At 40.1% G+C, this 22,863-nt stretch overlaps 2 protein-coding genes across 2 annotated transcripts; both read left to right on the top strand.

The window, feature by feature from the left end:
• The first annotated feature begins 13,331 nt into the window (after positions 1 to 13,331).
• On the top strand, positions 13,332 to 13,916 carry LOC117350354 (olfactory receptor 473-like). Its single transcript, XM_033924622.1, has one exon. It carries the CDS (start codon positions 13,332 to 13,334, stop codon positions 13,914 to 13,916), a length of 585 nt encoding a protein of 194 aa, XP_033780513.1.
• A 7,007-nt stretch (positions 13,917 to 20,923) lies between these two features.
• Positions 20,924 to 21,859, top strand: LOC117350355 (olfactory receptor 13D1-like). The gene has a single exon (XM_033924624.1). The coding sequence runs from the start codon at positions 20,924 to 20,926 to the stop codon at positions 21,857 to 21,859; it is 936 nt and encodes a 311-aa protein (XP_033780515.1).
• Positions 21,860 to 22,863: the final 1,004 nt, after the last annotated feature.

Genomic DNA, 22,863 nt, shown 5'->3' on the forward strand with positions numbered 1-22,863 from the left:
TAGCGGCCGCTGCACACTGTGCCATCGGCTTCATTGTCATGTCCACCATTACCCCCAAGTCCCTTTCCTGGGTACTCTTATTCAATAACATCCCTCCCATTGTATAGTTGTACCTCGAGTTTCTGCTCCCCACATGTAATACCTTACATTTCTCAACGTTGAACTTCATCTGCCACCTCGTCGCCCATTCTTCTAATTTGATCAAGTCCCTTTGCAATTCTTCGCAGTCCTCTGTAGTCCGAGCTCCATTAAATAGTTTGGTGTCGTCCACAAATTTTATTATCTCACACTTTGTCCCTGTTTCTAGATCATTTATGAAGATATTAAATAGCAGCGACCCGAGTACCGAGCCCTGCGGGACACCACTCGTGACCCTCCTCCAGTCGGAGTAGTGGCCCTTCACTCCCACCCTTTGTTTTCTACCCTCCAACCAGTTTCTGATCCATCTATGTACATCTCCTTCCACCCCATGGTTCTTCAGTTTCCGGAGTAGACGTTCATGGGGCACCTTGTCAAAGGCTTTTTGGAAATCTAGATATATGATGTCTATGGGGTCTCCTTTGTCCATCCGTTTGTTAATCCCTTCGAAGAAGTGCAATAAGTTTGTTAGGCACAATCTTCCCTTGCAGAAACCATGCAGGCTGGTTATCAGAAGTTCGTGTTTTTCAAAGTGTTAATCGATGTTTTCTTTTATCAGTGCTTCTGCCCTTTTCCCCGGAACCGAAGTCAGCAGTGAACAGTCCAGTTAGTCATTCCTCCATAGTTTCTACACATCTTTACTCTGCAAGGAAAGAGTCCTACTTTATTAAGAGAACAAAGGTCCAAGGGACTGATATAGGATGGGGAAAAGAAGCTGATAGGCACTAACAAAAGTGAATTGTCATTTCAGCTTAGATATTGATGCACTTTTTCACACAAAGGGCCAGATTCTGTAACCGGCCCCCAAGTCAGTAACCACCTTAAAAGCAGCCGCTGATTGCCTCTAAATCATTCCAGGGCACCGGTTACAGGCCTACATTTCAGCCGCTTATCTTGGCTGCTAGACCGCAGCAGCCGAGAGCGGCAAGAGGATTCCACCTCCCATCAGCTGAGTGGCAGGGACTCGCTAAAGCCACGATTCTTAAACCGTTGCCCAGAACTTGGGTGCCGGTTAAAGAATCGTGGCTTTGGGGAATCCATGACGCACAGCTGCTGTATCAGCCACCTATCTTGGTGTGATTCACAGTTGGGTAACCACTTTAGATCGCCTAACGTGACTTTAGGAGGTTGACCATGCCTACTTTGGCATTCCACGGCCTAAAGCGGCTTCCTAGTCACGATTCCAATAGCCATTTCATTCACCTTTTATTTAGGCGTTGGTAGGCACTTCAACCCTGCCTTTTCTGACCATTGGCAGGGCACCTACCGACGCCTAAATTTAGACGCTGGTTATAGAATTCCCCTCTCCCCCCCAAGTGCCTAAAATTCAAAGCTGACTTCCAAAGAATGTAATTACTGCTTGGATTTGCAGAAATATTTCTACAAAAGGGACTAGTAGCAGATGACCCTGCTTTCAAATTACTGAATTATTTCCACAAGATAATTATCCTCTTCTAAATTAGTTCCAATTGGTTTCCTAAATAAAAACAAGAGAAGAAAACAGATGCAGTGTGAGGACAGAGAGTGTGCCGTTAAAAGACAACTGGGAATCTTTGTTTCATGCTCCCTGTGGTTTTGTCTCTGTTCTTCCAGTTATAATGTTACACCAGGTCCCTGAAGAAAATAGAGCAGATTCTACAGCTAGGGTTAGTGACTTGTTCAGGGTTCTTTCATCATCTTCAGAAACTAGTCTCAAAAGGCAACCTTTCACGTCATATTTAAGCATGTTTCAAAGATACCAGTCCTCATATTCTTTGCGTTCTGTGGATAGATTGTAATTGGAGGTTAAATCCTTCAAAACTGTAAAACTGTTGATCAATCAGCAGACTTTGCTCTCGATACAGGGAGCTCGTCTGTGGAATGCTCTTCCTGTGGAGGTTAGAACTTTTCTCCCTCATCTCCTTGACTCAGTAAAGTTTAATAGAGAGAAATCTGTAGATCTTGCAAAGTACAATTCAATGGTTTGCCAATATCTTTTTCTGTTTTTTGAGGTTTGAACTTTGCCATGTTTCTGCAGTTTACAAAGCATTTCAAGACAGTAATTTGTGATCGTTCTTATTAGTGATTTGTATGATTGAATAGTTTTAGTGTGGGGTTTGTATTGACTGTTATGAATTTAATTTCTTATGTATATTTTACTTTAACCCATGTAGAATTATTGGATGTAGTTGGTAATACATTTTTAAATAAAATAAATTCATGTAAGTAAATTCATATTTTTCTTAAAGTTTTATTCAATGCTATATCTATGAAATTAACATAAAAATACATTATTCTTTGCCAGGAAATCTTAGAATCAATCTCCTGCTTTTATTTTATGGAAATGCTAAAATCTGTCATTTTCCAGAGAAAGAACATTAGGATGCTGATGTGATTTGATTGTAATATTTATTATACCACTAAAAACCAAAGTGCTATAGCGGTTTCTAATTCTAAAAACAGCTCATTATGGGGTCCTTGTATTAAGGGGCGCTAACCGATTTAGCACTTGCAAAAAATTAGTGCACACAGATCTGATACTCCCTCCATGAAAGTGATAGCTAGATTACAAGATGCCTCCTCTGCTAATAATAACAGTAGAAAGAAAGATGCACATCTGTAAAATTAGAGATGGATCTCTGGGGTGGTTGGAAGGAGAAGAAGCAAGGTCTGTTATTCAACCTGTCCACCAGGAACAATAGAGGAGAACTTCCAGATATCTCAAAGGTGCCTAGTGGGAATAATGGATTGATAGATGCCATCGACTCGCATTTGAGTCCTAGTGACCTGATGAGTGTCATCAAATTTTTGTGGCAGAATACAGATGTAGATTGCTGGCTCTTTCTACTGCACAGTATAAATTTGATGTTCTCTGCATTGCCACATCAAAAGTGATCCTCCACCTCCAACACTGCCCAGTTGCTTCTGCCCAGATGGGCGGTACATCTCCACTGAAACCTGTCTGCCTTGGGAGTTCCTGCTGGTAGTGAAATGACCGATGGCATAACTTTCAGCTTCTCAGATGTGCGTAAGCCCCAGTGGCACGACAAGCCCTTGTACCCTGACTGGAGAACACTGGATTATTAAATTCTAAATTGCTTCAAAGAAGTATCACCATAATAATAGTTACAGTAATAATTACTACTAATATTAAACTAATTAATATTATTTTGTTATCAATAGTATTAATATTATTAATGTAATTACAATTAACTGAAAAATTAAAAGGTAAAACAAGAACCGGTATCTTGTTAAAATATGAATGGATGTCTTGTTGATTTTGTAACGCTCCCTTTCTTCACTCTAGTTTAGTTTTCCTGATTTCTCTGTCTCTCTTTTCTTCTTCCCTCAGTAAACCATGAGTACTTGGGACATACAGAGGGGAAACCAAACCCAGGTCACAGAGTTTATCATCCTGGGGTTCTCGGATTATCCAGACCTTCAGACTCTGCTCTTCATGGTGTTTCTATGTATCTACCTGGTCACCATAATGGGAAATCTCACTATTTTGACACTAATGTGCATTGATTCGCGCCTCCACACACCCATGTACTTCTTCCTTATCAATCTGGCCATCTTAGATATCTGTTTAACGTCCTGCACTATCCCAAAAATGCTGTCAATTTTTCTATTGGATAATAAAGTAATTTCTTTCATGGGGTGCATAATTCAGCTGTACCTACTTATGTCTTTCACTGGAGTGGAATTCTATCTGCTCACTGCCATGGCCTACGACCGTTATATCGCCATCTGCAATCCTTTGCGTTACTCAATCATCATGAACAAGAGAATCTGTGCCCTGCTGTCTGTCATTTGTTGGGTTGTTGGGTTATCGGATGTCTTGCCACACAGTGTGTTCCTTTCATATTCCTCTTTCTGTAAGCACAATGTGATCAACCATTTATTCTGTGATTTCAGGACAATGTTGAAACTCTCATGCAGTGATACCTCTGTCAGTACACTACTGATGAACACCCTAGACTTCGGTTCAGCCTTGTTGTCCCTTGTCTTCATCGTGATGTCCTACAGCCAGATTTTTTCTTCCATATTGAAAATGCAGTCTGTGAAGAGTAGGTACAAGGCCTTCTCCACCTGCTCATCCCACTTGATGGTTGTTAGTCTGTACTCGGGGGGAGTATTTTTTGTGTATTTGAGACCCACTTCAAAGAACACGAGTACAGTTGATAAACTGTTTGATACATTTTATAGCACTGTGATCCCCATGTTGAACCCCATCATTTACAGCTTAAGGAACAAAGACATTAAAGCCGCCCTGAAGAAGATAATGCAGGGAAAAATTGAGGGTTAAATAAAAGGAATTTGGGAATGTGATTTTTCGGTGACAGGTCAAAAGCGCGCGACGACAAAGACGTGCCAACAACCCAGTGCAGATAACTGAGCGCAAGGCGGAAGCGTGCCAAAGAAAAACAGTATTTTAAAGGGCTCAGACGGGGGGATAAGTGGGGGGAACCCCCCCACACACACTTTACTTAACAGAGATCGCGCCGGCGTTGTGGGGGGTTTCGGGGGTTGTAACCCCCCACATTATACTGGAAACTTCACTCTTTCCCTAAAAAAGTAAATGAGGGGGGTTACAACCCCCCAAACTCCCCACAACGCCGAGCGATCTTTATTAAGTAAAGTGGGGGGGGGGGTTCTCCACCAACACCCCTGTCGGAGCCCCTTAAAATACTGTTTTTCTTCGGCGCGCGTCCACCTTACGCTCAGTTGTCGTCGCATCTTTGTCGTCGCGCGCTTTTGTCTATGAACCTGATTTTTCTCCATGTATCACATAAGAAATCTTGGCATCCTACACATGATGTAGGAAGGATTTCCTGAAATGCCTTCAAATGATTTGATTTTCAGAGAACATTTCAGAGTTTCCATCACAATCATAGCAACTCCATCTTTCCAGAGAATACCTCATATAATTCTTAGTTGACTTCAATAAGATGTAGCTTTCAGGGAAGTCCTTCATTCCTATTTTTATGTTTCTTTATTAAAATATGATCTGTTCTTTTTGCTTTTCACTGTGTTGTTTATGGATAATGTTCTTATAGAAGAAGTCATGGGATTGCATGAAAACCTGTATCTAAACTAAACTAAACTAAACCTTGGGTTTGTATACCGCACCATCTCCATAGTTGTGGAGCTCGGCATGGTTTACAAGAATTGTAATGAGAAAGGAATTCCAAGGAAGGGCTAGATGAAGATCAGAGGAGGGAAGAAAGTTAGAGGGCTAGGATGTCAGAAGAGGGGGGAGTGTTAGGTTTTAGAGAAAAGCCACGTTTTCAGATGTTTACGGAAGGATTGGAGAGCACTCAGGTTTCGAAGGGGGGAGGTAAGGTTGTTCCAGAGCTCGATGAATCTGAAGGAGAGGGAAGTCCCCAGTTTTCCTGGGTGGGAAATGCCTTTTAATGAGGGAAAGGATAATTTCGATTTTTGGGTAGGTCTGGTGGTATTAAGATTTGAGGAATTCCAAGAGAATGGAATTAATGGAGGAAGGATGCCGTGGAGGAATAGATCTAGCTCAGAAAGAACCAATGCTTAGAATCAGGAATTGTAGGAACCCCAAGAGCAGAAACTTCGGTCAGGGGAGGGTGTATTAATCTAACCACTATCAGCAGTGACAGAAGTTGAATGTTCAGATGAAAGCATAACCAAACAAGGAGTAGATAGTGAGGTGAACAAATTGCAGGTCAACCTTCTACTGATAGATTTCCATCCACCACAGAATTGAAATAGAGAATATTTGTTAGCATCATAGAAGAACAGGGTTAGATTCCTGGGATAGCAGCAATGGCAGAGTTCCCCATCTCTGGATGAGGTGGGGGAAGAAATTCTCAGCCATCATTCTTTGGTATTACCTCCCATGAGGTTGCATGTCCCCTGCAGAAGGCTGTCACAATGACAACAGGCTAATGCAAGAAGGATAAAAGGTGCAAAAAGTGGTAAGAAGCCAAGGTAGCTGCAGATCAAGTTTCACAGCATCATAATCCAGTCTGAAAGCCAGTTCCAGCTCAGCGGGGCGTAATTTAAAAGCTTAGCGATCCTTTTAGTAAGTGGTGACAGTAGAGTCCTGGAGGAAAAGTCCTTAGTCTGTAATTGACAAAGACATGGGGGAAGCCACTGCTTGCCCTGGATCGGGAGCATGGAATTCAGTTGTGGATTAGGAATTGATGATCAGATAAAAACAGAGGCTAACTCTTGGATGCATCCTATAGTACTGTGATCCCCATGATGAACCCCATTATTTATAGCCTAAGGAACAAAGACATTAAAGCTGCCCTGAAGAAGGGAATGGAGTGGAGAATAACGGCTTAAGAAATTGGATCATTATGGGCTCCTTTTACGAAGGTGCGTTAGCAGTTCAATGCGCGTAATACCGTGCGCTAAACCGCCGGCCACGCTAGCCGCTACCGCCTCCTCTTGAGCAGGCGGTACTTTTTTGGCTAGCGCGGGAGTTAGCGCGTGATGAAAAGTCACGCGTTTTAAAGCCGCTACTGCGGCTTCGTAAAAAGCCCTGTATGCCCAAATGTGACATTCAGATATTACAGCAATATATAACATGAGGAAGCTTAAAAAAGGAGAAACATTTACTTAGGAAAGAAGACGTGTCTTGATATATCATCAAATGTTTTGAGTTTCAGAAAATAATTTAGAGATTTCAAAACTGACAGGAGATTAGGGGTTAAGAAAATGGATCAATACCTGTATGAATGTGATACTTAGCAGTGAAAGTTTAAAACCAATGTGAAGTCATTAAGAAGAGGAAGCCTTTTGAAAAAGAAGAGAATTTGTGGAGAAGACATTTCTTGATGTTTCATTAAAATGTTTTGAATTTCAGAGAAATTGTCAGAGTCTTAATAGCAATCGTATGTCTCTATCTTTACAATTTTAACAAAAATGTAATAAGTATTTAGACACTGGCTTTCAAGATTATCTATGCAGTTTACAATCAGTTGCGCTCACAATCTATTTAACATATCTGGAACAATGGAGGACTGAGTAACTTGCCCACAGCCACAAGGAGCAGCACAGGGTCTTCTTTGTGACACACCATTTTGGTAAAACGGATCTTAATGGCTACTTCCTGACCCCCCCCATTTTACAAAACCATGGTAGCGGTCTTTTTTTTTATTATTATTATTTCAAAAATGTTGTATTAGGTTTTATAAAACCACAACAATCAATACAAAACATATGATGCAGACCAATGAATACTAATGCATAATATCTGGTACAGAAGAGATCACCACAATACAATCAGTACAATAATAATAATGAAAGGAAGTGAAATAAAACGACAAAATCACTGTTTGGCATAGGCGATAAAAAGAAAAATATAGAACATTGTCTGGATATCATTAATTGAAAAAGGACTCAGTGTAATATTAAAGTTCAATACGGGGAAAGCATAGCAGGGCGAAAGTATAGTATTGACATTGAAAGTAATTTCCAATCAACCCATTTGATAGTCCAAGGAATCGACCTTAGGGATGGGGAGGAAAAGTAGAAAATTCCAGAAGAGGAGCCCAGAATTTTTAAAACTTTTTCACTGATCACAGTTGTTCTGCAGCAATGTCTTCGTATTTGACCATCATGCAAACCATGTTCTACCAGGCATTGTATTCAGTGGCCGCTAAATTCTTCCAGTTGGAAAGCATGATTTTGATTGCAATGAGGATTAATATATGTAATAAGTTATTATTCTCCTCAGTGAGAACTGCATAGGACAGAGGGCTATTTATCCGAAAAAGGGCACAAATGTCCGTCCATACTCGTGTCCAGTATTCCTGAAGAAGCGGACATTCAAAAATCATATGACGCAATGTACCAGTTGAACATTTACAGGACCAGCAACTAGCATCCTCCTTCGGGTTTAGCTTCGCCAAATGGCTAGGCGTTCAATAGGCCCTATGCAGTAAGAAAAATGAAGTCTGAAGAAATGAAGCCGATTTACATATTTTAGATGTACGAGACCACAGTTCTTTCCAGCATCTTCAGAAATGTAAATCTGCAACTCTTCATTCCATCGGGACTCAACAGCGTGTGGTCTTTGGCCCCTTTGCATTCGAACCATCCTGTACCACTGAGAAGCCTCCTTTTTCTTTAAAGATATTATAGCACAGAGGGCCAAGAGGTCAGGAATTTTGTCCAATATATTTTTGGTTTGTAAAAACGCTTGCACTACGTGTCTAAGTTGCAACCATTGGTAAAGGCAGTGTGACGGCAGACCAAAACGGTCATTGATTGAGTCAAATGTAGCCCAACTATCTTTGTCAAGCAAATGATTTGTTCGCCAGATGCCAAATGCTCAGCGCGCTGGCCTACGCTAAAAACCGCTATCATGGTTTTGTAAAAGGGGTGTGTGTGAATGATATCATTTTGAAAACAAAACTCATCCAGTTCTTACCGCATCTGTCAATAATATTAATAATACTACTGCTGCGATATATCATAATAATTTTTTTAATAATCATACATTTGTGTATTGGGGTTATTTGGAAAAAATATTAGCGTCCCATTTTTTCCAGACATAGCATACTTAGCCAGTTACAGAACTGCAATTAATGCCTTTCTTCATGTGAGAGGATTTCCATTCCCTTTATCATTTTGGTCGCCCTTCTTTAAACCTTTTCTAATTCTTCTATGGGGCTCATTTTCAAAAGAGAAAAATGTCCAGAAAATAGCAAAAAGTAACATCTAAATTGCCATTGTCAACATATGTTTTTTTAGACTCTTCTATGCTGTTTGTCTGAAGTGCATCTAGATCTCAAGGGGGGCATGTTGGGTGTGTTTTGGGCAGGATGAGGGCAAACCTATGATTCGGATATTTTTCTGCAAGGTCAGTTCACAAGTTCTTCGATGCATCATATTGTTCAGTGATCCCACTGTTGAACCCCATCATTAACAGCCTAAGAAACAAAGGCCCCGATTCACTAAAAGCAGCGATCGTCACAGGTTTAGTGATGATCGCTGCTAACCGACCCGATTCACAAAATGGCCCACTGCTTCGATCGCCCATTTTCCGATCCGTTCATGCAAATGAGTAAAACCCCATGCAAATAGCCAAGCGATTGATGGTTTTACGATCCTAAAAATCCACCAATATCATCAGAAACATTTGCAAAAGAAAAATAAAATCAGTACTTTCCTTAAGGCGACATAAATTTAGTAAGGAAAAACAGTTAAACAGGCAGAATGTGGCACCTATTATTATACATTCCTCCAATAATCCTCCCTAGTTACAAATAAGTCTAAGATAGTGTTTGAACCGATTTATCTTTTAGAAAACCTTCTAACTGGACTGGGTCTACAAAGACTTGCATATGAAATAAGGCATTTACAGGGAAATTTTAAGAAGAAGGTTGCGCCCACAGCCAAGGCCTTAGGCCTTAGTGCTAGGAACTGCTTCCTCGTCATTTGAGTCTGCTTAGAGACATCAGGAAATATGGCAGGAGGGATTGAGTCGGTGCAAATCATTGGCATGCAAACTTGATAGTGAATCAGTCGCTGTTTGAAAATCGGCCAACAGCGATTGAGCCACTATCTTTAGTGAATCTGGGCCAAAGACCTTAATCTGCCCTGAAGAAGGTCATGCAGGGGAGACGAGGGGGCTAAGAAACTGGATTACTTAATGTTATGTGAAAGCCTTAAAAAAGGAGAGAAATGTACCGTGAAGGTATTTCCTGAAATGTTTTGGATGTTAGAAATCATTTCAGTGTTTTTAAAACAATCTTCTATCTCTTGCTCTCCTCTTTCAGAGAACATTTTGTACTTTTCAGAACACTTTTACAATCATCGTAGTAACATACATAGTAACATAGTAGATGACGGCAGATAAAGACCCGAATGGTCCATCCAGTCTGCCCAACCTGATTCAATTTAAATTTTTTTAATGTTTTCTTCTTAGCTATTTCTGGGCAAGAATCCAAAGCTCTACCCGGTACTGTGCCGAAATCTCCATCAAAACTCACTCCAGCCCATCTACACCCTCCCAGCCATTGAAGCCCTTCCCAGCCCATCCTCCCCCAAAGGGCCATATACAGACACAGACAGTGCAATTCTGCCCAGTACTGGCCTTAAATATTTACTATTATTTTCTGATTCTAGATCCTCTGTGTTGAATTCAGACACAGTCTTCATCTCCACCACATCTACCAGGAAACTGTTCCACGCATCTACCATCCTTTCTGTAAAAAAGTATTTCCACTCCTGAGCATATCATCTCTTAACTTCATCATATGCCCTCTCATTCTGCAGCTTCCTTTCAAATGAAAGAGACTCGACTTGTGCATTTATACCATGTAGGTATTTATACATCTCTATCATATCTTCCCTCTCCCGCCTTTCCTTCAAACGTATCCATCATATCTCCCCTCTCCTACCTTTCCTCTAAAGTATACATATTGAGATATTTAAGTCTGTCCCCATACGCCTTATGATTAAGACCATATTCCATTTTAGTAGCCTTCTTCTGGACCAACTCCATCCTTTTTATATATTTATGAAGGTGTGGTCTCCAGAATTGTACATAATATTCTAAATGAGGTCTCACCAGAGTCTTATAAAGGGCCATCAATACCTCTTTTATCCTACTGGTCATACCTCTCCCTATGTAACCTAGCATCCTTCTAAATTTTGCAGAAACTTTTTCAACCTGTTTGTCTGTCTTAGGATCATCACATACTATCATATTCAAGTCCCTTCTGAAACTCAGAGCAAGTTACCAGCTTTGACTAACAGATCAATTTGTGTTAACTCTCACTCAGTGGCTGAATTCACAGAAATATGATAGAACATGTGGAGGAGACTTTTTGGTTGGCAAGTGAGGCATTATAATGAACACTTAAGAAACAGAAATTATTTCTAGAATGTGATTATTAGATTCATCTACAGTCATATTCTCACAGAAGGAACTAATAGAAAAAAATTCAGCTTTAAAATTAATTATAAGCACAAGATATTAGTCCAATTCTAAATTACTCGTAGTTTGAGTTGGTTTCCAAAAAAAGAAAGAAAGAAAGAAGTTCAACTGAAAAACTCAATTAGAATTCAGTTGGACATTCTTGATTATTTGAAACTCCCTGCAGGTTTGCCCCCCTTCTTCCAGTTGCAATGTAACACATGGTCTCTAGAGAAAATAACAGATTCTATAACCTGAGCTAGTAACTGTTCAGTGTTTATTCAAAATTTTCAGAAACAGGTCCCTAATGATTTTGAAAACTCATTTAAGTATCCCTGAGCCTGAGTCCTACAGAAATATAGGTGAAGAAGGAAAGTCATCCGAAGACCAGAATCCTATAACCGGTTTCTCACCTGAAACTTCCATGTTAAGGTAATGATAACCAGAACTTGAAATATAAAAGCAATGCTTTTCTTCTACAATACCAATACTGCTGAAAATTTAAACTGTGTACAACTCTTGAATTTCTCTGTTGCAACCAACAAAGAGGAAAGTCATCTGGTAGCCATGAATTAGACTGGGCAGGCATGTGTTAGTTTGACCACACAACCCTAGGATTGGGCTATGTCAGTGCATCAAACCAAGAAAAAATGCAAAGAAAACCTGTAGAGTTCTTGGGCATGAAGACTAGAGGTAGGTCATATCAACCTAGGGAGCAACAAAGAAAGAACTGGATACCCTACCTGGTTAGGCTGTTGTTTTATTCTTTCATTGAAAACAGATGTATGTTGAAGAACACCTTCCCACCTTGGTAACTGTTATTAGAAATGTGTTAATTTTTCACTATGAAACTTCATTAACTGCATTGACTTGATGGTTTTGCATTCATTCTCTTTTGGTTAGATTACTGAATTGTATGTGTCCTGAAGATTTAAGGTGGATAAGACAACCCATCCTTCTGATTTCTGAATATTCCCTGAAAGAGCACCAGAAGAATTAAACCTCACTGCTAGTTGCTATTTTCAAAGGGTAAATAGATATTTTTGTTTCTCATTGTTCAGTGGTTTCCTTCCAAATCTTCACCCTTAGCCTCTGTCCTCTGCTTTCTTTTAACTTTATTTCAGATTTCTTACACATTTTCCAAATCTTCTAATGTTCTTTATGAACTTGTCTAACTTTGTCTTGAATCCCTGGAGGGTGTTTTCCTCCATGACAGACTCCGGAAGAACGTTCCAGTTGTCTACCACTCTCAGGGTGAAGTTTCTACGGAATCTATCCCATTACATCCAAAGATGACTCTATAACTTGTGATGATCTAAACCTAAAGCCCCCAGACTAGGGTGAATATTCCTCTGTAGCCCTTTCTCCTCTTCCCCAGTGTATTATGAATGGACCCTTGATGCTCTGCCTCCAATATTTTGGAAATGCTCCTTTATTTCCCTTCTCCATCCTCAGAAGAATGTGAATGGACCATCTCTGTAACACATTCTCGATCCCTGGGGAAGACAGGCTATATAAATCATTAAAATTAGAAAAGAGATCCCTGCTAAACTGGTAGTCTGTAAAGGCAGATTTCTAGTGACATAGTAAAAAATGACAGATTAAGACCTAAAGGTCCATCCAGTCTGCCCAACAGTCACACGCATTATTCATTCATGATTAAATTGTCTTTCCCTGGCATTTCTGGGACATAGACCGTAGCAGTCTGCCTGGTACTGCCCTTATGTTCCAGCTACTGGAGTTACCATCGAACATCATTCAGGACTATCCAGATCTTCACAGTGACTAACTTTAGGGGCCATTTATAGAATCCCCCCAGCAGTATCTCTTCCTTATATAAATTCATATCTTGTTGACCTTGTAGTGTTCTATTTCTTTTCTTTTGTATTTGTTTTCTGATTTCTTCGAATTGTGTCTTTTCTTCCTCCTTCAGCCAACCATGAGTACATGGGACATGCATAGGGAAAACCAAAGCCAGGTCACAGAGTTTATACTCCTTGGATTCTTGGACTATCCAGACCTTCAGAATTTGCTCTTCATTGTATTTCTATGTATTTACTTGATCAACCTAATGGGGAATCTCACTATTTTGACACTAATGTGCATTGATTCTCGCCTCCACACACCCATGTACTTTTTCCTCTGCAATCTGGCAATCCTGGATGTCTGTTTAACTTCCTGCACTATCCCAAAAATGTTGTCAATTTTCCTAATGGATAGCAAAGGCATCTCTTTCCTGGGGTGCTTGACTCAACTCCTTTTGCTTATGTCCTTCACTGGTTTGGAATTATGTCTGCTCGTTGCCATGGCCTATGACCGTTATGTGGCCATCTGCAACCCTTTACACTACTCGGTCATTATGAACAAGAGGGTCTGTGCCCTTCTGTCTGCCAGTTCCTGGGTTATTGGGTTTTTGGATGCTCTGCCATACGGTGTGTTCATGTCTTATTCCTCCTTCTGTGGGCACAATGTGATTGACCATTTATTCTGTAATTTCCAAACAATGCTGCAACTCTTGTGCAATGATACCTCTGCCATTAAACTGCTGATGAACACTCTAAACTTGCCTTTGGTGTTGGTGTCCCTTGTCCTCATCTTGACATCCTACATCTACATCATTTCTTCCATATTGAAAATGCAATCTGTGAACGGGAGGTACAAGGCCTTCTCCACCTGCTCATCCCACCTAACAGTTGTTAGTATATACTGTGGGGCTTCACTGTTTGTCTATTTGAGCCCCATCTCGGCAAAAACAAGGTCAGTTCATAAACTCTTAGATGCATCATATAGTACTGTGATCCCCATGTTGAATCCCATTATTTACAGCCTAAGGAACAAAGACATTAAAGCTGCTCTGAAGAAGGGAACTGAAAGGAGAATAGGGGGTTAAGAAAATGGATGTGATACTTAGCAGTGAAAGATTTAAAACCAATGTGAAGTAGAATTTACAGTGGTAATTAAGAAGAGGAAGTCTTTCGTAAAAGAAGATAATTTGTTGAGAAGACATTCCCTGTTTCATCAAATACAGTCAAAGCTTGGTTTGTGAGCATAATTCGTTCCAGAAGCATGCTTGTAATCCAAAGCACTTGTATATCAAAGCGAATTTTCCCATAGGAAATAATGGAAACTCAAACGATTCGTTCCACAACCTAAAATCTTTAATACAAAATACTATACGTACTCGTACTGCAAGACCTTGCTCGTTTAGAACAGTCACTACACTCTTGCAGTGTCAGAGAGAGAAGAACCATCAGCTCAGTTGTAATGTGTGTATACTGTATGTACTTGTATTGCAAGACATCGCTTGTATATCACGTTAAAATTTAATCAAATGTTTTGCTTGTCTTGCAAACCAAGTTACTTGCAATCCAAGGTTATACTGTATTTTGAATTTTAGAGAATATTTCAGAGTTTTCATAGCAATCATATGTCCCCATCTTTTCAATAAACACCTCCATCAATTCTTAGCTGGCAGATCTTTAATATTTATGTTTTGATAGGTTTTGCAATTAAAATTTGATGTGAATCAACTCGTGATCTGTTTACACTCTGTTGTAACTGTTTACACTCTGTTGTAACTTTAGGTCAGGAGAGAGTGTAGGTGCATTGCTATAACTATCTCCAGGAATAACACAGGTTGTACGTTCAAATCAAAGCACAACCAAACTAGTAGTAAATAGTTTTGCAGAACAATTCTCTGCTGATCAATTTAGAGGAATATATACTCTATCACCATAAAATGAAATACACTGGGGTCAACATTCAGCCAGGGGAAACTCCAACCAGTTAACCCCTGCCAAGTTGGCCTCTGATATTTAATGGCTTTTAACCAGGAGTCCCTCTCAATATCGGCCATAACTGGCCATTCAAGATACGGGCTGTCTGGAGCAGAGTATAGACAGTGTCACTGTATGACGTCTAGAAAAAATGGATCCCATACCTAATCTGAGAATTCTTTGCTTTAGTTTTGTGCATTTGAGTGGATTAGTACAGCAACCACAGTACCAAGCTTCCAGCGACCTTCGACAGCAGAAAGATTTGCGTCAGCTTAAGAAAGAGTTGAAGCGACGCCTTTTTTGCCAGATGAAATATGCTTCTTGATGCCGTGGACTATTATGGCTTTGATTGGTAATCAGCTTATCTTCCTCTAGGACAATTTTTGTGATGAAACTTTTGGTGATGTGTGTTTCTTATTAATGGTTTTGTAGTGTGAGCATGCAATTATTTTGCATTTATGTATTATGTATGTAATGTTGTGATCCGCCTTGTATAAAGGCCTAGGCAGTGTATGTGTTATGTGAACCGCTTAGGTTTAAATGGGGTGTAAGTTTTTTTAATAAATTAATAAAGGCAGAATCTAAATAATAAGCTATAAACTATACTGCATTAATCTATAGTAATATTTCTTCGAAGGAATTAATGGGGAGGGATCCTGCTTTAAAATTACTGAATTATTTCCACAAGGTAATTATCCAGTTGTAGATTATTTACAAGAAAAGCAAGAGAATTTCACCTATAGTAGTACTTCATTAATGCTGAGTTTTACTAAGCCACAGTAGAGGTTTCTACCATGGTCCTGAGCGCTAAATACTCTGATGCTCATAGAATTCCTATGCTTCTACGATGCCTCCTAACCTTCCATTTGCACCCAAAGAGCTCCTATACGACACCCACCCCTACTCAATAGGAACCCACCAGGCATAACTTAGGGTCCCTGGTGGTCTATCAGAAAGTTTCAGCAGGAGAGATCTCCAATCTCCTGGCTCAAAATGGCAGCAGCAAGCTCTAGCATCGATATCTTGGAGGGGAGGGGGCCTTATTGGGAGTTCAGAAAAGAGTCCTTTCATTAAAGGGATGGGGGATCAGGAGGGAGGGTCACGTCATGTTATGGGGGTTGGGAGAGGAGAAAAGTGAGCTTTGACGTAACTAAAGCATAAATGAGAGACTCACAACATGGTTTATCAATACATTTATTACTTATATACCACATGGTTTACATTCAGGTAGTTTATCATATTTCCCTCTCTGTCCTAGTGGGCTCAAACTGTATCGAGTGAACCTGGGGCAACAAGGGAATTAAGTGACTTGCCCAGGCTCACAAGGAGCAGCGAGGGATTTGAACCCACAGCCTCAGGGTGCTGAGGCCTTAGCTCTAACCCCTGCACCACACACTCCCACTATAAACACAGATCGAATGAATCCGGTGTAATGAAAAGAAGCAGGAGTTGAAAACCGATGAAATTTGTAAATGAAACGTGAGGGCAGAGTCCAAATGAACACCTAAATATTTGCCCCATCACACTTAACATGTGCCATTACAGAGTAACGATTATGTGCAACACGACGGGTAACTTACCTGCATAAATGTACAGTTACTTGCAAAAGTGTTATTTTGTCATTTTACATACACAAGTGGTATGTAAACGTAAGCACCAGTTATAGAACTGCCCTTCACGAAATTAATTGTGTAAGGGGTGGCTAGGAAAAGAGGGTATGAAGATCCCTGCTAGGCACTCTTGTATAAGGAAGACTAGGGGCCTACTTATAATTATCAAATACTAGTGTTAGGGGCAGAAATCATGACTACAGAACAGATGTAACACATGTATCTGTTTTTGAGCAGTTGCAAATGCTCACGTGTGAACATAGATGGTGTATTTTATAATCTACGAGGGGCCACTGAAAAGTTCTCAGCCCAACCAAGAAGAGAACGAGGTGGAGCCATGAAACTTCTGAGTTATTCCACACTTTTCTTGACACTTTTTCTTTCAATGAGGCAAATGCATCTAGTAAATGGGCACAAGTATAGGGAAACTAAGCCATTGTGACATCACCGATGAGGTTGGCTCTTAGAGATTGGTGGAATGAGGCATTATGATGTCACCATACGAGGGCCCAATAAAGTTCTCAGCCCAACCAAGAATAGAACGATGTGGAGCCATGAAACGTACGAGTTATTCCACTCTTTTCTTGACACATTTCGTTTCAGTGATATGAAATGAACGGTTTTGCCTCTGTTCTTCAGTGCTGATGACTGTGCATTGTATTTTCATTGCCTTCAGGAAGTGATCCCAAATAGTTTTAAAAACTTATTTATGGTAAATATCTCTGAACTTGAGTCCCATAGAAATAAATGCATCATCATCAGCAAGTGACTGACTAACTACCCTGTTTCCCCCCAAATAAGACCTATCCCGAAAATAAGCCCTAGCATAATTTTTAAAGATGCTCCTAATATAAGCCTTACCCCGAAAAATAAGCCCTAGTTAAGATCAAGCAGCAAAGTCCCCCCCCCCCGAATGTCCCCGACTCCATCCCTGCCACTAGTGCTGCCTGATTTGCTGAAAAAAATTGGACTCATCGATTCAGCAACCCCCACCCCTGCTGCTTTAGGAGGCCTCAGAACGGAGGTATGTCAGTCTTACAGTGGGTGGTTTGGTGGGATTCTGCTGCACAGGGGGAGGGGAGGGAGAGGAGGAAAGATGCTATACATGGGGGTGGGGGAGAAAGGAAAGAGGAAGAAATGGGGTGGAGGAGAGGAAGGGAGAGATGAGGGTGGTACTTGGAGAGACCTCCCAGGAAAGAGACTTGGGAGTTCTGATCAACAAGTCGATGAAGCCGTCTGCGCAATGTGTGGCTGCAGCGAAAAGGGCAAACAGAATTCTAGGAATAATAAAGAAGGGGATCACAAACAGATCGTAGAAGGTTTTCATGCCACTGTACCTGGTCATGGTGCACCCTCACATGGAGTACTGTGTCCAGCACTGGTCGCCGTACATGAAGAAGGACACTGTACTACTCGAAAGTGTCCAGAGAAGAGCGACTAAGATGGTTAAGGGGCTGGAGGAGTTGCCGTACAGCGAAAGATTAGAGAAACTGGCCTCTTCTCCCATGAACAGAGGAGAGTGAGAGGGGACATGATTGAAACATTCAAGGTACTGAAGGGAATAGACTTGGTAGATAAAGACACATTGTTCACCCTCTCCAAGGTAGGGAGAACAAGAGGGCACTCTCTAAAGTTGAAAGGGGATAGATTCCGTACGAACGTAAGGAAGTTCTTCTTCACCCAGAGAGTGGTAGAAAACTGGAATGCTCTTCCGGAGTCTGTCATGGGGGAAAACACCCTCCAGGAATTCAAGACAAAGTTAGACAAGTTCTTGCTGAACCGGAATGTACGCAGGTAGGACTAGTCTCTGTTAGGGCGCTGGTCTTTGACCAGAGAAGACATCCCCTGAAAATAAGCCCTAATGCGTTTTTTGACCCAAAATTAATATGACACTGTCTTATTTTCGGGGAAACATGGTAGCTGCAAGCGATGGCTCATTATACCCCTATTTCTTGTAAACTGGCTATAGTACATTTTACAAGCCATAGCCCAAAAAACTACCAAAATGAGTGTGGCAAAGTTGCATGGTATAAACCTCTCTGTTTAGTTTGGAGTCCACTATTTAAGCAAAATAGCAATCGATTGGCATATAACTGCTTTATTTCCTTTGAGGAATAATGGTGATTTTCCAGAAGGGAATAAAAATTAAATGTTTAAGCTAATCTAATCTTTAATTTATATATCGGATCATTTCCCTAAGGAGCTCGATTCGGTTTACAGTTCATTAAAAAATTGATAACATACTAATAGGCCATATAGATGGGTTACTATTAGTTAAAATTAGATAGATGTTGATATACTTAATTACTGTTCGTCAGTTAATAATCTTGGATAACTATTGTGTAAACAACCACATTTTTAAATCTTTTCGAAACTGATGTAGTTGGCCTAACAGTCTTAAAGAATCTGGGAGTCTAATCCAAATTTCCATCAATTTAAATGCCATAGGTTTACTGAGCTTCCCGGCACACTTAAGTCCTTTAGAAGATGGAAATGATAATTTATAGTTAACAGTTCGAAAAACAAGGGATTAGGAAAAATCAAGCAAATGGTTAATGAAGAAGGAAAAGTGTTGTCTCTGAAATTCCGAGCAAGTTACCAGCTTTGACTAACAGATCAATTTGTCTATATACAGGTGCACACTATATTAACTCTCCCACAGTGGCTGAATGCATTGAAAAATGATAGAACGCATAGTGGAGACTTTTTGGTTAGCAAGTGAGGCATTATGACGAACATTTAAGCAACAGAAATAATTTCCAAATAATGTGATTATTGCATTAATCTATAGTTATCTTCTCAGGAAGGAATTCTGCTTCAAAATTAATTATCACCACAAGATATTTATCCAATTCTAAATTAATTTCAGTTGGTTTCTGGAAAAAAAACAGCAACAAGCAGAACTGAAAAGCACCATTAAAGTCAGTTGGGCATTCTTGATTATTTGAAACTCCCTGCAGCTTTGCCCCTCTTCTTCCAGTCACAATGGAACAACACAAGGTCCTTAGAGAAAAGAACAGATTCTATAGTGTTCATTCAAAGCCTTCAGAAACTGGTCCCTAATGGTTTTGAAAACTCATTTAAGTATACCTGAGCCTGAGTCCTACAGAAATACAAGTGAAGGAGGAAAGCATTCTGAAGACGAGGATCCTATATCCGATTGCTCATCTGAAATTTCCATGTTAAGGTAAAGTTAACCAGAACTTGACACTTATAATCAAGGCTTTTCTTCTGCAATACCAATACTGCTGTGAATTTAAAGCTGTGAACAACTCTTGAATTTCCCTGTTGGAACCAGCAAAGAGGAAAGGCATCTGGTAGCCATGAATTAGACTGGGCAGGCATGTTATGTTAGTTTGAACACTCAACCTTAGGATTGGACTGAGTCAGTGCATCAAACCAAACAAACAAAAAAAAAAAAAGCAAAGAAAATCAGTAGAGTTCTTGGGCATGAAGACTAGAGGTATGTTATATCAACCTAAGGGGCAACAAAGAAAGAACTGGACACCCTACAAGTTGTTGTTTTATTCTTTCAATAAGAACAGATTTATGGTCCACCATACTTCTCACCTTAGCAAAACTTCATTAACTGTGTTGTCTTTATGTTTTTGCATTTGTTCTCTTTTGGTTAGAGTACTGAATTGTATATGTGTCCTGAAGATTTAAGGTGGATAAAACAACCCATCCTTCTGATTTCTGAATATTCCCTGAAAGAGCCCCAGAAGAACTAAACCTCACTACTAGTTGTTATTTTCAAAGGGTAAAGAGATATTTTTGTTTCTCATTGTTCAGTGGGCTCCTTCCAAATCCTCACCTTCAGCCCCTGTCCTCCTCCTCCTCCTCCTCCTCCTATTAACTTCATTTTAGATTTTTTATACATTTTCCAAGTCCTCTAAAAATGCACTACTTAAAAGAGAAAGGGTGGGTAAACAGAGAAACCGAGAGCAAAATCCAATTAGATGAAACAGCTTTACTTTTACAGATTTGAAATAATCTCTTGCAGATCTGACACCTCTTCCATTGACGAACGTACCAATAACGAAGATCCCTCCAGGGCTATTAATAGAATTAGTGGACAGAAGAACGATTGGCTGTAAAACTGGAGATGGGCGCCTGGGATGGTTGGAAGAAGGTGAAGTAGAGCATGATTACGTCTGAAATTTTGCCTCTCTCTTACTGCTGAAAGGGTGAGATCCCAGCACCTGTCCCCATCTCAGGAAATGTCTTGTTTTTGGATTTCTATTATTTCATTTCAAGATATATATATATAACACTTTAAAATGATTTATTTATTTATAATTTTATTATTTCTGAAATTCTTATTTTATTATTCTTGCATTATTTGCTATTATATTGTTCCCCCAGCAGTATTTCTTCCTAATATAAATAGATATCTTGTTGACCTTGTAACATAAGAATTGATGCTGCTGGGTCAGACCAGTGGTCCATCGTGCCCAGGAGTTTCCTAATTTCTTTTCTTCCTCCTTCAGCCAACCATAAGTGCATGGGACATGCAGAGGGAAAACCAAAGCCAGGTCACAGAGTTTATCCTCCTGGGATTCTCGGACTATCCAGACCTTCAGAATTTGCTCTTCATTGTATTTCTATGTATCTACTTGATCAACCTAATGGGGAATCTCACTATTTTGACACTAATGTGCATTGACTCTCGCCTCCATACCCCCATGTACTTCTTCCTCTGCAATCTGGCCATCCTGGATGTCTGTTTAACTTCCTGCACTATCCCAAAAATGTTGTCAATTTTCCTAATGGATAGCAAAGGCATCTCTTTCCTGGGGTGCTTGACTCAACTCCTTTTGCTAATGTTCTTCACCAGTGTGGAATTATATCTGCTTGTTGCCATGGCCTATGACCGTTATGTGGCCATCTGCAACCCTTTACGCTACTCGGTCATTATGAACAAGAGGGTCTGTGCCCTTCTGTCTGCCAGTTCCTGGGTTATTGGGTTTTTGGATGCTCTGCCATATAGTGTGTTCATTTCTTATTCCTCCTTCTGTGGGCACAATGTAATTGACCATTTATTCTGTAATTTCCAGACAATGCTGCAACTCTTGTGTAGTGATACCTCTGCCGTTAAACTGCTGATGAACACCCTAAACTTGCCTTTGGTGCTGGCGTCCCTTGTCCTCATCTTGACATCCTACAGCTACATCATCTCTTCCATATTGAAAATGCAATCTGTGAGGGGGAGGTACAAGGCCTTCTCTACCTGCTCATCCCACCTAACAATTGTTAGTATGTACTGTGGGGCTTCACTGTTTGTCTATTTAAGTCCCATCTCTATGAGCGCAAGACCACTTCATAAACTCTTGGATGCATCATACAGTACTGTGATCCCCATGTTGAACCCCATTATTTACAGCCTAAGGAACAAAGACATTAAAGCTGCCCTGAAGAAGGGAATGGAAGGGAGAATAGGGGGTTAAGAAACTGGATCATTACATATAGGAATGTGACATTTAGCAGTGAAGAATTTCAAATCATGGTGAAATAAATTTTGCAGCAATAAATAAGGGAGGCAAAATATACTTAGGAGAGAATTCCTGATATTTCATCAAATGTTTGGAATTTCAGAGAGCATTTTCAGAAGAATCATACTATCGTCTTTCCAATGAACATCTTGTGCAGTTCTTAGCTGGTTTCAATGAGCTCTCTAGGAATGTTTTGATCTCTATTTTTTATGAATAGGATAGTTGTTCCGAATTACAGGTTAAGAGACTCCATATTCTCCTTGTAAGGACCAGAATTATATAATTCTCTACCACCTCATTTAAAAACATAACTTCCCCTTAAAAGATTCAAAAACAAACTCAAAATTTTCTTTTTAAAGATGCTTATCAACCACATTACATATTTGCCCGCTAACTGCCAGACCGCTCCTCTCTGATTACAATATCTGGCAGAGATACTTTCCTGTCCAAACTCTTACCCTTCAATTCTTTTTCTGGCTATTCCAGAAATTTGTCAAATGATCTAACCAAACCGTATCGACCCTTCCCAGATCCTGACGCATTCTATAGCTATCAACCTTGTAATCTCCCTGGGAATGCCCTGGCCAATTCTTGTTGTAAACCGCCTAGAACTGAAAGGTATCGGTGGGATGTAATATTGTACTACCCAGAAGGCCTGTCCAGTGGGCAGATATTGAATCTTAATAAACTTGCAACTTAAACCTGAATATTTGATGGGAGACAAATAGTGATCTGTATACTTTGTGTTTTATAATGTGTTGTCTGAAGATCTGGCTCTGGTAGAGGAAGCCATGGGACTGTAGGCATGAAAAGTTGCATCACAGATCTACCTCAATAGGAATCAGTCCTTAGAGTCAGGGATCACAGGATGGTATATTGGTTTTACTACCTCCATACTTGGAACAACGTAGGTTGTATGTTGACCAGACCAGTAGTAGACTTGGAGGTTGAAACATTAT

This window comes from Geotrypetes seraphini, chromosome 16 (assembly GCF_902459505.1).
Source record: "Geotrypetes seraphini chromosome 16, aGeoSer1.1, whole genome shotgun sequence".
In the NCBI taxonomy this organism is placed as follows: domain Eukaryota; kingdom Metazoa; phylum Chordata; class Amphibia; order Gymnophiona; family Dermophiidae; genus Geotrypetes; species Geotrypetes seraphini.

Bases quoted from the DNA above. Each gene is read 5' to 3' on its own strand.
- LOC117350354 (XM_033924622.1), top strand. From the start codon at position 13,332: ATGGCCTATGACCGTTATGTGGCCATCTGCAACCCTTTACACTACTCG.
- LOC117350355 (XM_033924624.1), top strand. From the start codon at position 20,924: ATGCAGAGGGAAAACCAAAGCCAGGTCACAGAGTTTATCCTCCTGGGA.